General features: G+C 38.3%; 1 protein-coding gene across 10 annotated transcripts in view; it reads right to left on the bottom strand.

The window, feature by feature from the left end:
- The window catches only part of LOC133652574 (E1A-binding protein p400-like), a 36,550-nt gene that overhangs the window by 9,641 nt on the left and 12,900 nt on the right, over window positions 1-14,009 (bottom strand). For 8 of the 10 annotated variants that reach the window (XM_062051469.1, XM_062051478.1, XM_062051477.1 and 5 more), the window contains exons 20-44: window positions 12,942-13,128; window positions 12,674-12,843; window positions 11,878-12,065; window positions 11,474-11,638; window positions 9,653-9,805; window positions 9,485-9,540; window positions 9,082-9,371; window positions 8,612-8,811; window positions 8,298-8,467; window positions 6,605-6,801; window positions 6,429-6,540; window positions 4,004-4,297; window positions 3,837-3,911; window positions 3,561-3,695; window positions 3,438-3,482; window positions 3,171-3,324; window positions 2,744-2,979; window positions 2,435-2,608; window positions 2,321-2,368; window positions 2,103-2,239; window positions 1,102-1,158; window positions 936-1,014; window positions 420-590; window positions 298-343; window positions 111-217 (exon numbers count right to left, since the gene is read on the bottom strand). In XM_062051469.1, coding sequence (XP_061907453.1) covers window positions 111-217; window positions 298-343; window positions 420-590; window positions 936-1,014; window positions 1,102-1,158; window positions 2,103-2,239; window positions 2,321-2,368; window positions 2,435-2,608; window positions 2,744-2,979; window positions 3,171-3,324; window positions 3,438-3,482; window positions 3,561-3,695; window positions 3,837-3,911; window positions 4,004-4,297; window positions 6,429-6,540; window positions 6,605-6,801; window positions 8,298-8,467; window positions 8,612-8,811; window positions 9,082-9,371; window positions 9,485-9,540; window positions 9,653-9,805; window positions 11,474-11,638; window positions 11,878-12,065; window positions 12,674-12,843; window positions 12,942-13,128 — 3,646 coding nt within the window. The remainder of the gene's footprint in view (window positions 1-110; window positions 218-297; window positions 344-419; window positions 591-935; window positions 1,015-1,101; window positions 1,159-2,102; window positions 2,240-2,320; window positions 2,369-2,434; window positions 2,609-2,743; window positions 2,980-3,170; window positions 3,325-3,437; window positions 3,483-3,560; window positions 3,696-3,836; window positions 3,912-4,003; window positions 4,298-6,428; window positions 6,541-6,604; window positions 6,802-8,297; window positions 8,468-8,611; window positions 8,812-9,081; window positions 9,372-9,484; window positions 9,541-9,652; window positions 9,806-11,473; window positions 11,639-11,877; window positions 12,066-12,673; window positions 12,844-12,941; window positions 13,129-14,009) is intronic. The other 2 variants (XM_062051470.1, XM_062051473.1) reach the window with 1 other exon arrangement.

Raw genomic sequence — 14,009 nt, 5'->3', positions numbered from 1 at the left:
ATCCCTCTAGTCCACAGGTTGTCTGCATGCTGTTTAAAGGTGATTATGTGCGTCACAATTTCTCTTAGCCAGTGGGAGGATGAGCTAAGTGACATATGAACATGACTTACAGGCAGGGAGCCTGGTATGACTGGAGATGCCAGACGTTTGTTGGCCTGGAAGGGGCTTGGAGGCACTCCAGCCACTGTGTTCACAATCACATTCCCCCCGACAGCGGCTGTTAGACCACACCAAGGGAAATAAATCAATTACAGGAAAAGGCACAAATACTTTAATATAAAACACGTGTCTACACACCAGCCTGGATGGTTGTGCCCACAGTAGCATTTTTGATGGCTCCAGCCTGAAAAACAGGAGGCGTGTGTAAAGGCAGCTGCATGTTTTGGATGGCCAAATGCATATGGTGGTTCGATTCTCACCAGGACAGCTGCATTAGGGACAGCTGTGGCTCCAGCCACTGCAGCAGCCTGAGGGACCTGAGCCTGGGCAGCAGCAGGGGTCTGGGACTGGTTAGACGCAGTTTGGGCCTGGGGAGCACCAGCCTGCTGCTGCTGTGCCAACTGCTGAGCTTTCTGCTGCTCCGCCAAGGCCTACATGCCAACACAGACATACGCAATGGCTAAAAATTAAATACGACCAAACCAACTGTACTTTGATACAGTACTAGTACTAAATGATGATTCTGTACACACCTAATGTTTAACATCAATGAAATTAGGTTGAATAGCAGCTATACTTTGAAGCAATGTAGGCATGATGGACCAGTAAGCAAAGGGGAAAATGTATTCATGCCCAATTTGTTGTACATGAGTGGCTAGAGGAAGTAAGTAAGATGATAAATAACTTGTATTAAAAGGTGAAAAAAAGCAAATACATTTTCCGAACAATTGATCAAGGAAATTTGTTGGACGGTCCATCATTATCATCACAATCACCTTTTTCTCTTTGGCAATCCTCTCAGCACGCTGAGAAGCTACCTGAATTGGGGGGAGGGGCTTGTCGTAGCTTATCCCACTGTGGACAACAGACACTTCTTAGATTTTTGTTCAGTGTTAGATTGTACACAACAAGGGGGAAAATACAATATAACATTCAGTGTACCTTTCTGCCAACACAGAGGCATGTTTGGGATTCTTCTGGAATGGATTCATGCCTAGCCTGTAAGAAGTGCAAATTTGAAGACGTTCAAAGATACACAGAAAATGATATAATTTTTTTTGTTGATAGAACCAAGTGCAGCGTTCCCTCGATTTTTCAAAATTCCTCCCGTGGTAAGTGAATTTCCGCGAAATAGAGACGCTATTTTTTTATAATTATAATATGCATTTAAAGTCTTTATAAGCCAATGTCGACGAATGGTGCGACCAGACCGGCTGGCGCTGTGTCGCCTTGGAAACTCAAAACGAAAGTGTCACGCTTTGCAGAACGCAGACTTTCTTACCTTCGCCAAAGAGGTTATGTTTTGGCCTGGGCTTATTTGTCGGTTTGTTAGCAACATAACTCAACCAGTTATGGACAGATTTAATGTCCAAAAAACCATAATTTTTTTCTACGATGGGTACAATCATACTTTACTTCCTGCTTACGGCGTTCAACGCCCCCATCTTGCCATTCCCGGGCTGTGCAGAGGATTCTGGGAGTGTTAGTTTATTTACAGACCTGACTAACGCTGAAGGACCAGAAGAAAACTAAACTCACTAAGGTTTTGTTTGATAACATTACACGTCACTGTATTATTGAGAAGACTTTGAAACCGAAAACCTGCTGTATTTATAACACTGTTACATCCCTGGACTTACACAAAAATACAGGTAACAAAAGGTAAGGAAAGTTGTTTTTGCATCATAATAATCCCCTTTAAAACACTTTATACAATCTATAAGACCTACGTAATTTTAACATTAAAACTTAAATGGACATTCAAATCTCAAAGTACTGAATAAAAACCGCAATGAATTGAGACCGAGTAAGTGAACTGCAAAGTGGCGAGGAAACACTGTAGTTAATTGATCAAAATCAGTTTTACCACAATAATTACATTTCAGATTGAACTACAATTATGTTATTTGAAATAAATTATGTTTTAAGGAAGTTTTACTCACAGTGGCTTGATGGGTGGGCTCCTCTTACTGGCTATAATTTTCATGAGCTCAAAACGACTGTTGTAGAGCTGAATCTGAGTGGCATTGTCGTCTTGCGTGTAGATCTGACATGTCCTTAGAGGACGGCTATTCTTAGACTGTGTGAAGAGACAGGCACATGAGATCAATAATTAAACAGTAGAAGAAATAAATACAAACAAAACAAGAGGAAAATGCACCTTGTAGATGCTCTTTGTTTTCTTCTTGGGGTTTGCTTCATACAACAACTACAAGCAGTTTGAAAAATGTTAGGAAACGAAAAACAATTGTCATTTTGACAGAAGCAGCACTACCTTGCCCTCCTCTCTGGGAATGATGACATTCTCGTAGCGGGTACGACACTGTTTGGGAGAGCGGTAGATGCGGCTGCAGGAGTTCACCACATCACTCACCAGATCCCAATTGGGAGTGTGAGCAGGAGACACAATTGTCAGATTCAGAGGCAGCTCCAGAAGTTGTTTAACAGCCTGTAACAAACATACAATTACTCTTTGAATAGACGTACAAAATTGATAACATGTGTTTTGCTGAGATGTATTCATTTCTAAAAACGATGCTTGCACAGCACATATGTTCATGGGAAAGGTTAATGGTGTCAGCACCTGAAGCAGAGCCCAGTCTTCACTGATGAGCCACTCTGGGTTGTCCTGACCGACCTCCATAGCAGGTTTAACCAGCGAGGGCAGGGGCTTGGCAAAGGGTGCCTGCTGCTTGAGGGAGAAGTTCTTTTTCTGATCCTTTCCTTCTCTGCGAACCTTCAGCATGCTGGCCTTTTCGAAAAGGGAACGTGGAGGAATAACTGTTTCCCCGTGGCCCTTTTTCTTCTTCCTGGCTGCTGCTGGACCAATATTTGAGTGAAAAGAAAGGTGAACGTGGGAGTTATTTTCAATAATGAATTTCTTGTGAACTATAAGCTGTGTCCCCTATTCACCAAAATTGGCCAGCAACAAATACTGCAGATGTGCATGTACCTCTACATATAATCAAATTATATGAAGACAAATAAATGGCAATTGAAGGGACAATTACCAGAGGGGTCCAGTTTGAGTCTCTTTTGCTCCTTGCGGATGTAGATAGGAGGCAGTTTGGACTCAGGGATAGGGGTTGTGTCATACATGAGGCACATTACAGAGTCTATGTAAATGTCATTGTCATCCTGTGGTGGCGTAGGTGGAGTCCAAACCTATTTTGGGAAATGTTGAATAAAAATGTCACAAAGATAAAATCCAAAGGAAGAATGTGATCTCTAAGAAAACTGGAAAGTGTGTGTCTGTTATCTTTTAAATCAGCTCTTACCGGCATGATTTCTGTGTGTCCATCCTCAGCATCAAATACATACTCCTGTTAAAATGCAGACATATGCTCCAATCAGACAACAGTTTTAAACAAACCAGATAAACGACCAAAACGACCACCCACCATGTTGTAAGCATCCTCTCTGGTGTAGGTGAAGAGCTCTTCATCTCCCTCCATCATCTGCCGCTCTTGTTGCTCCTCTTTCAGTTTCTGCAGCTGCTGCAGCTCCCAGCCTCTCTTAGAGCACTCCAGTTGCTCCTTAGTATAATGAGTCAATGCAAAGTCTCAACATCTGACATCACCATCACCACTACAACAATTACTCAAATATGCCATTTTTATATTCAGACCACTTAGCTATACATCTTAGTTTGTATTCTTCATAGTTCTTTACAGTACCTTGAGGACAGTTTCATCTTTGCTGATGTGGAGGTACTCCAGGTAGTGTAGGGCGTACCTTTCAATTGGTGTGAGCTGTTTGAAGAATGCAGAAACAAAAATAAAAAAACATATCAACAAAAATTAACTTGTCTTTTGTTACAACTACAAGCAAAAAACGAGGTTACCTGTTCCATAATTGCATTAAGCTCCTCAATCTCAGCAGGCTCTTCTTTATTCTGGCCCTCTGACTCCACATCAAACTTTTCAGAATGCTTGCCTGGTATCTCTACCTGCTCCATTTTCTCATCTTGTGTTTCTGGTAAATCATCCAAATTTATGCTATGTAGAGCTTGGATGTAGGGCCTAGCCACCTTAGGGGATATGGTCTCGGAGGCTGAGGGCTCCTGATGAAGGACCACAAACTCCTCCACTTTCTCCCCCGAGCCGGCCTCTACCTCAAACAAATCCTGGATCGTCCTCTAGAATTAGATCAGAACACGGCGTGTTACCTTAAGTAAAAAGATGGGTATGGTTTCTTTTGACTTGGGTTGTGCGCAATGACAGTATTAAAGAATGGAGGTAGGCAGGGCCGTAACTAAGATTTAACAAATACCGAAGTCAACAATCGGTTGTCCAAGAGAAGCTTTGAAAGGCTAAAATCATGGGTATTCCAGCACCATATAAATAATGTCCTTGGACCAATCATGTTTTAAGTGCACATCCTGCCCATTAAACACATAAAAACAAAATATCGTATCATCTTTATGCTGATGATACACAAATCTATGTCCCTCTAAAAAGGAAAAGTGACATGTTTAAAATCCCTTTTAAATAGTCAGGATGACGTAAAAGCATGGTTGGCAGTAAACATCTTAAATTTAAATGAGAATAAGACGGAAGTAATTTTGACTCAAAAGTTAACCAGAATGCTCACCCCAATGACCTGGTCCCCGATGCCTTATTTTAAACCCACAGTCACAAATCTTGGTTTTAAGTTCGACAATGATTTTAAATTGGAACAGCCGATTAACTCTGTTGTACGCTCCAGTTTTATCACACCAAGACTTTTAGCAAAAATGTTATCAGTTTTATCTTTTAACGACTTTGAGCAGGTAATTATTGCTTTTATTTCATCACGTTTGGACAACTGCAATTCCTTCTATGCTGGTATGAACCAGGCCTCCATCGCTCTATTGCAATTAGTCCAAAATGCTGCTGCTCGCCTTTTGACTGGCACTAAAAAACATGAGCACATTAACCCCATTTTAGCATCCTTTCACTGGCCAGTTCATTTTAGAATACATTTTAAAATGTTATTGGTTTTTTTTTAATCTCTTAACGGATTAGCGCCACAATATATGTCAGACCTTTTAAAAATCTACACCACCACAAGGTCTGAGGTCAGCTGATCAATTTCTTCTTGTCGTCCCAAAGACACGATTAAAACCCTGGGAGGAATCGTGCATTATATGCTGTGGCTCCAAAACTATGGAACGATATCTCTCTTGCTATTTGGACAGCTCCCTCTTTAATGACTTTTAAATCACATCTTAAAACATATTTTTATTCCTTGGCTATTAAATCAGCAAGAGAGTTGTGTGATTTTACTCTCTTAATTAATTTTATGTATTTATTTTTAGTTAAATGTTTTTTAGAATTGACTCACCTTAGTTTTATCCTGCTTCTAAATGTGTGTTTTTACTCCTGTGCAGCACTTTGTGAGACTATTATTGTTTTTTTTAAATGTGCTATATAAATAAAGTAAATTGGATTGGATTGGAACAAAAGCTTATTTTGGAGGTATAACTATCATGTGTTGTATTATCTAACATCTTTGACAATCTGCATGATTTTGTAATAGTCCACTTTTTCTATTAATATGACGAAGTTTAGCGTATTAACCAATGTTGACATCTTTAAAACATAAATTTAAAAACCCTACCAAAATTTCCATCACGGCCGGGATTCGAACCAAAGACATTCTGCTTTGCAAAGCAAGAACTAATTACGCCCGCCACGGGAAGTGTATGCGGAACATTTGTGTTTATATTCTAATCAGTAACAGAGCATGTTGCTGCCAGGAATACGTTTGGGGTAAAAATGGGATATTAAGCACCTTGTCATTCAATAATTTACATTTTAATGCGCTTCTTCACGCAAGACTGGCCGCCCCACTGATCACACAGCACGTGTTCTGCATTTAGGGCGGAGTGGCACCTGATTGACACAACAAAGGTATTATCCCGACAGAGTTTCACATCAATTTCATTCAGGTGAAACCAACATTAGTTACGTCAGTATCAATTATTGTTAACGTTATGTTGACAGCAGATTTCGGAACGGATAATGTCTAAAGTAAAAGTGGACTTCATTGCGTTAAGTTGTTAGAGTGACCAAAGATTGTATATCGAGAGAGGATGATCGACCCCATGGTGCTGTACAGCGCACACAATGTCCTACAAAAAGTATATTTGCAGTCAGTTATATCATCTTCTTTTTGTCACTTAAAAAAATTGACAAGGGACATGACCTCGGTGTCCTCAATGGTAGTTACGGCCATGGAGGTAGGCACTGTCATTGAAGGATCAAACAAGGATGAGCTGAACTTACTTGTGTAAGGAAAGCCAGGGTGAAGTCAGTGCCCTGTGCAGCCACCTCTCTGATCAAGTCCTTGGTTCCGTTCTTTAATAGTTTCTCTTCAATGGAGTTCCCACTCTCCAATCTAGGAAAACATACACAAAAATGCTTGGAAAACGTCCAGCTACTATACTTATATTATTTATTACCTGTAAATGTGTATATCCTTAGAGCGCCCAATTTTGTCACACCATTCCTGAGTGTGGGCATCTATACTGGGATTGAGGTCTGTGTCATAGAAAATGATGGCGTCTGCATCAAACACAGTTCCAACTGCCGTGCAGCAGTGGTTTGTCAAGATGCTACAGAAAATCTGCCTGTTCCTGTTAAAGCTCTTTATAGTCTCCTGCAAAGACATTACGTATAAGCAGAGTGGGACAAAGAGCAAAGTTATTAAAAAAAACATTTTAGAATTCACAAAAACCACACTACCATGTAGTATTATAAAAAAAAGACAGAAAGTTAGAGTGTGGTGTCATTGTCTTACTGTGTGCAACTATTCAGGGCACAGTAAAATATAAATATGTTCAATGTCTTGTAGAGCCAGAACACTACATTATAATAATAAATGATAAATGGGTTATACTTGTATAGCGCTTTTCTACCTTCAAGGTACTCAAAGTGCTTTGACAGTATTTCCACTTTCACCCATTCACACACACATTCACACACTGATGGAGGGAGCTGCCATGCAAGGCGCTAACCAGCACCCATCAGGAGCAAGGGTGAAGTGTCTTGCCCAAGGACACAACGGACGTGACTAGGATGGTAGAAGGTGGGGATTGAACCCCCATAACCAGCAACCCTCCAATTGCTGGCATGGCCACTCTACCAACTTCGCCACGCCATCGACATCAGGAGGTCCTTGTGTTAGACAAGGAGGCAATAATGTCTCTGAATGCATATTAAACTGCACATTACAAAGTTGTTTGGCTACGATAGAGGTGGCCCTGGAAAAAAAAAAAAACTATTGGCTCCCATTTAAATTAATTGGGTTTTGCCCTTCAAAGCCTTCCTGCATCCAGAGACTTACACCCTGCGTTAACAAAAACAAAAATAACAATAACAAAAACGTTAAAAAAAAAAAATTGTAATAAGAACAATAAAAATAAAAATAGAGTTAATCACTTTAGTATTGTTTATATACTATGTTAGATATCAATAACATCGATATCTGAATCAATCATCCCTTCTTTGTATTGAAGACTTAGCAGTTGGCTTCTTGTGTCGTCCTACAGCACTGACTACAATGGCGTACTGTGCAAAGCACTTTGGGTAAATTTCTACCATAAATGGAGAGATCAGCTGACGTCACAATTGGGAAAAACGTGACTATTGGGGTAAATTCCAAACGGCTTGTTTGAAGGAATTATGAAGGAAGGTAAGATTGTTTTATAAATATCTCCGCTATGCCTCCATGTTTTGATTTAAAATTCTGTTACTTAAGCAGATCCCAAATATATAAAGACGGGTACCAAAAAGTAATAAAAGTTGGTTTTGCATAATTTTTAAGTAGAAATCTTTGGGAACTGTACACACTAGGACACAGCTGCGGTAACGATCGACTGGGCTCAGCAGCTTATCAGACAGTCAGTTACCGGTACTTAAGGCAATCATCACCCTTATCCCATGATCAGATTGGGACATATCTAATCCTTATAAATGTTGACATGAAGTAAGTTCTATGTGAATGGGCAGTGTTGGCCTGTCCTGGGCTACAGTCTACCAAACTCCTGATTTCATAGTGGTCTATGACAGCATGTATTATGTCATAAGGCTACATTTCTGATATGAGAAAATACACTTCACTACATAAGACTGTTAAATTAGTTTTTTTTTTACCTGTTGTTCATCTGGAGTGTAGCTTCCATCCACCCGCACGTAAGTGAGTTGCCTATAATCAAGAAATGCCTCCAGGATGTCAAGCATCTTCACCATTTGAGTGGTGATGAGGACGCGGCGATTGTCCGACCTAAGCTTCTGCAGTAGAATGGCCAGAGCTTCTAATTTACCTTTAGAATAAGAAAAGATATATAGTTAACATTGTTTTGTAGAATGTCTTTCCATGTGGAAAAAGTGCACATCATTGGAACAGAGAAAACTGACCCTGATGATTTTGCAGAGGTAGTAACATGTAAGTCGAGAATCCATCTTACCTGAGTCCATCTGCATTAGATGAAGGTCAAGGGAAAAGCGATCATTCCCAGTCACCAAGCGGTGTATTTCAGAAGTATGGGGCGCAAAAGCTTCCTGCAGTTGGCGATGAAGTAACTTTTGTTCACAGGTGTAGGTGACTGGAGGATTGGCTGCATACAAGTCAAGAGGTGGAGCTACAGCTGGAGGCACCACACATAATCTTGAAAGAGACAAAGAGGTATATTTTTTGTCAGACTTGGAAAAGTATGCCCACTAAACACAAAGTTGGTTTACTTAACCATAAAGAATATCAACTATGATGATCTGACTTCATGTTTTAATGTGCTTTAATCTAATACTGTAATAGCCCAAATAACGACGGATAATTCATATGTCCAAAATGCCCTCAAATTATACAGTATACTATATACACAATAGTGTTAAGAGTATTGGCTGATCACGTGTAATTGTGAGCAACTGCAGTACGCACCTCTTTACAAGGCTACTAGTGGCTTGCATGCGGTCCTCAGTAGAGAATAGAGTAGACTGTAGTGTAGAAGTGGTTGCCACACAGTTTTTCTGGGCCCTGATGCAGCTCTCTCTGCCCACCCACATCCATCCTCCAGCAGTCAAAGCAGAGTGACCAGGCTCGGAGGTCACAGTGCACACCTCCAACAAGTCAGACCCATACAAAACTCTGCGGCTGCAGCGTCGCTCATTTGCTTCAAAAAGGAGGCTCAAACGTCGCTTTGCTTGACGACTCTTCTCTTCTGAGGACTCCTGTTAATCAAGGCCACAATAGGTTGAGATTACTTACAAAGCTACCATCTTAAAATGTTCCTCTCTCTTCAATGTCATTTTTCAAAACAAAATCTTGAATGTAATGTGCAAACCTGTGTGGAAGCAGTGCACAGCCTAGTAGGGCCTGCTGTAGCATTTGTAGTCAAACCTAATTGAAACACACAATGTGAGCTGAAACACATTCTGGCAAGTTGCATGCTATTGTAAAACCTGCTTTACAGGACAAGATGTATGATATGAAATGATAATGGATGAGTCACCTTGCTGGACTGTGGGCAGAGTTGGATGAGGTGCGCTGGGGGAAGCTGAGGCATTGGCGTTAGGGACAGCTTGTGCCATTGTTTGCATTACCATAGACCCCTGAGGCCTGATGATTTGTTGCCCAGGAGCTGACACCATTTGCAGAATGTTTCCTAAAACCATCATATATTGAGAATTACAATGGGTGCTAATTTGAAAGCCAACTTCCATTTATTTTTATTATAAATACCATTTACAAACTACAATTAGGGGAAAAAATAGTTGATTTTTTTAACATGAACCTAAGCAGTAGCACGCACAATTATGATCTTTAAAATGATAACGGTTAAGAATGCCAGAGAATATTAGTTAGTGATGATTGTGAGTAACACTGTTAATATGTTGAAAGCCTCTCACCCCACACACTTTTGGCTACAACACGTCAGAAAGCAATAAACGCGTAATAATATATATGTAAATATACATATATATATACATATACACACATATACAGGGCTCAAATTTTACCATGGCAAGTGCCGCAACCCCTTTGTGACTTGCCGTAATGCCCTAAAAAATTGACCAGCATTGACGGCAAGAACATGTCATGATCACCCTTGACTTTTTACTTGTTAATGGACTAGGGATGTAACAATAAACGGTATAATGATAAACTGTGGTAAAATTCCAGACGGTTAGTAATACTGTTTAAATGTTTTATTTTTACATCAATACTAGCTAAATGTTTTGTCATTTCATTGAATTGAACACTGGCTAAGTTGTCGGTGAGGCACAAAGATTGTATGTTGGATGAGAGAGGTATCACTCCTCTTTATTTCTGTTGGCCAAACTGTTGCACTGAAGTACATGGTTGTTGTTGAAGAACAAAGCTTGTTTGACTTTATTCATTAGCCAAACTGCTTTGTGTTTTATTTTGATATTAAAAAGTAAACACCATGTTTTTTTCATTCTACAAAGTAATTACTTGAATAACCATTCATGTGACGTAGCATTTTGTTAATGTTTTATGGTGTATATTTAATTCCTATACGACCGGTTTCTGCTCAAAACTCTCAATGGATCTGTCCAGTACAACATGTACACACATTAGTACATGTAGTATTTATTTATAGTATTATTTTGTTTCTGCCATATTACTTTGTTTATAATTCTTGTGTTGCATTCATATTCACATTCAACTTTCTACTTGAGGTACATATATACATTTTGAATGTGTTTGTGTTTTAAAAAAAATACAACTTGCTTAAAAGATTTCAGTATAAGTAGTTTTTGAAAATTTTGAGCACATTTAAAATTACCGCGATAATAATGATAACCGTGATAGGAAATGTTCACACCGTAACATCCTATAATGGACAATTCTAGCGTAATTGCTTCGTCGAATAAATTGATAAAACCACCCTTTTTTCCGACATTTTCTACTGTTTAAGACATTGCATAATTAACGTTAATTGGTATAAACAACACGGGCGCAGCCATTTAGGAAGCGTGTGTCAAAGGTTAACCAACTACGAGAACAGCCGAGTTGTTCTGGGATTTTCCGAGAGATACACGAGTTCCATCAGGGTCTGGAAGTATGTCAGGTGTTCGGCCCATTTTTTTTCATGTGTGTACATATGTATCTGTGTATATATATATATATATATATATATATATATATATATATATATATATATATATATATATATATATATATATATATATATATATATATATATATATATATATATATATATATATATATATATATATATATATACACACACAGTATATTATATATATATATATATATATATATTTTTTTTTTTTACCAAATGTACCTTGGAGTTGCAAAGGCTGCCCAGTGGTGAGCTGGCGGAGCTGGCTGGGGGACAGCGTAAACTTGTTACCCTGAAATTGCAGAGTGACGGGAGTTTCTGGTTGGGAGATCCGATTTGGATTCCCAGCTATGTTGGCAAGCTGGGCAATTTTGACTGCATCCCCTCCTGAAAAGGAAGAAAAACACTTACTTTCAAATACCCAGCAAATATACAAATACACGCACGCACGCACCCACCCTCCTAAAATTTGGCTGTGTTACTAAAGGTTTTCATTTAGTACCACTGGTGCACTAATGAAAAGACCAAGCGTAAGATACAAGTAAATAATTGGAATAGAGAGAATTTGGGAATGTTGAAGAACTTGAAGCTGCTGATATGCATAATGACATCCAATGATACCTTACCTTGAGAAGCTGCTGTAGTAGCTGCAGCGCTAACAGGGGACTTTCCCCTGTTCTGGGCTAATTGGCCGGTGGTGGAAACAGAGTTGATTGTAGCAGAAGAGTTTGTTGGAGGATTTGGATTTGTTGCACTTGTGAAGGTGAAAAGGCGACCTTCTGGCTTTGTCCCATACTGTACTGGTTGGAACAATCTAATTAAGAAAAACATTGCATATTTAGAAAAAATTGTTGCAATATTTGCCTCCTATTTTATTATATATACTGTAAATATATATATATATATATATATATATATATATATATATATATATATATATATATATATATATATATATATATATATATATATATACATACATACATACATACATACACACACATACATAAATACATATACACATTCATATATATGCATACATTATTGTGTATGTGTGTATGTATACACATACATACACACACACACACATATATACACAAAGACAAGTACATATGTATATACACACACATACATATGTATATACACACACACATTATATATATATATATGTGTATACACACACATATCTATACACATACATATACACACAAGCAAACACATGTACATACATATATACACATTCACATACATATATACACACACATTTACATACACATACATACATATATACATACAGTATGTATACACATATTCACACCCACATTTATACATATACACACACACATATATTTATATGTGTGTGTGTGTGTGTGTGTATATACATAATCGTAGCAAATAATATTCAAAAATTAAATTTTGAACCTTGTGGGTTTTATTGGGCATGGCTTGGGTCGTGGTGATGGTTCTGGACCGCTGTAGATCTCCTCTATAAGCTGTTGCGTGATCTTTAGTTTGGGTACGGCCTCCTCAGTCTGATACCGAGTCAGTCGATTCTCGTTATTGATCAAATCAAACAAGGACATGTTTGTATCCTGATAAGATGAGGTCAAAGACATCAAGAGGAATAAAAAAGTCAATATGACATACAATATTAACAGATAATTGATGTATAAATAAAACAAATGTATACTTTGCTTGAAGCATCCTGCAGTGCTCCCAGTACAAGTGACGGGCTATTGTATTGCAGCGGAGAGCAGAAGTAGGAGTTGCTTTTTTCTCGGGGGGCAACCAAGTCAGGGTGGTTACACACCCGCTGCAACTGCATCAAGACTTGAAGCACGCTGACAAAATGGCCGGTCTTTAGTGCCTCCTGAGCGCTAAAACACAAACAAAAAAAAGATGCAAGCGTTTACGAACAAACATGTTGAAATATTTTATTCTCTGGTTGCTGTAAGCCTGACTAATGTTACTCGTACTGAACACATACAGTACACTCATTGTCTTGGTTTCCATTAGCTTTTTTTATTATGTCTGTGTTTTTTTATCTAGTCCAGTGGTGTCAAACTCATTTGAGCTCAGGGGCCACAGAAGAAAATCTATTACCAAGTTGGCCTGACTGGTAAAATCATGGCATGATAATTTAAAAATAAAGACAACTTAAGATTGTTTTCTGTGTTTTAAAAAAAAAAAAAAAAAAAAAAAAAAAAGCACATTCTGAATATGTACAAATAATAATATATATATATATATATATTTTTTACACTTACATGTTGCGATTAATAGTACCGGTATTGTATCTTCATTTGTCATTATTTATACTTTCTGAATAAATGATGTGACCATGGTCATGTTCAACGGTCAAATAGGTGGAATTGAGTCTGGCAGTTTTAAAAATGTTCCCATTGGTGTAAATGTTTAATTTATCAGAAGATGAAATTAATAATAATATCAAGATCAAATTACAGGATACTATGTGATTTACTCATTTTTTCTGAACTGGTGTACTAACATGTGGTTTATTCTGTACATATGTAGCATCATCTACAACAAAACTTGTGAATTTGGACTCATTTCATTAATCACAATTGAACTTAGAAGGGGATACATATTATTTCAGCATATTGATGTACGCCCAGATAATGTGTGAGATTATCAATATCATTTATTTTGGTATTAATGTCACAGGTTACATTATAAACAACATCTTCGACAATCAAAGCATGAACGTAACTATCCCTAATAAGCAGCCTAAGTATGT

The sequence above is a fragment of the Entelurus aequoreus genome, linkage group LG06, assembly GCF_033978785.1.
Source record: "Entelurus aequoreus isolate RoL-2023_Sb linkage group LG06, RoL_Eaeq_v1.1, whole genome shotgun sequence".
Taxonomy (NCBI): domain Eukaryota; kingdom Metazoa; phylum Chordata; class Actinopteri; order Syngnathiformes; family Syngnathidae; genus Entelurus; species Entelurus aequoreus.
The sequence above is the reverse complement of the archived record's forward strand: the minus strand, read 5'-3'. Positions and strand labels throughout refer to the sequence as shown.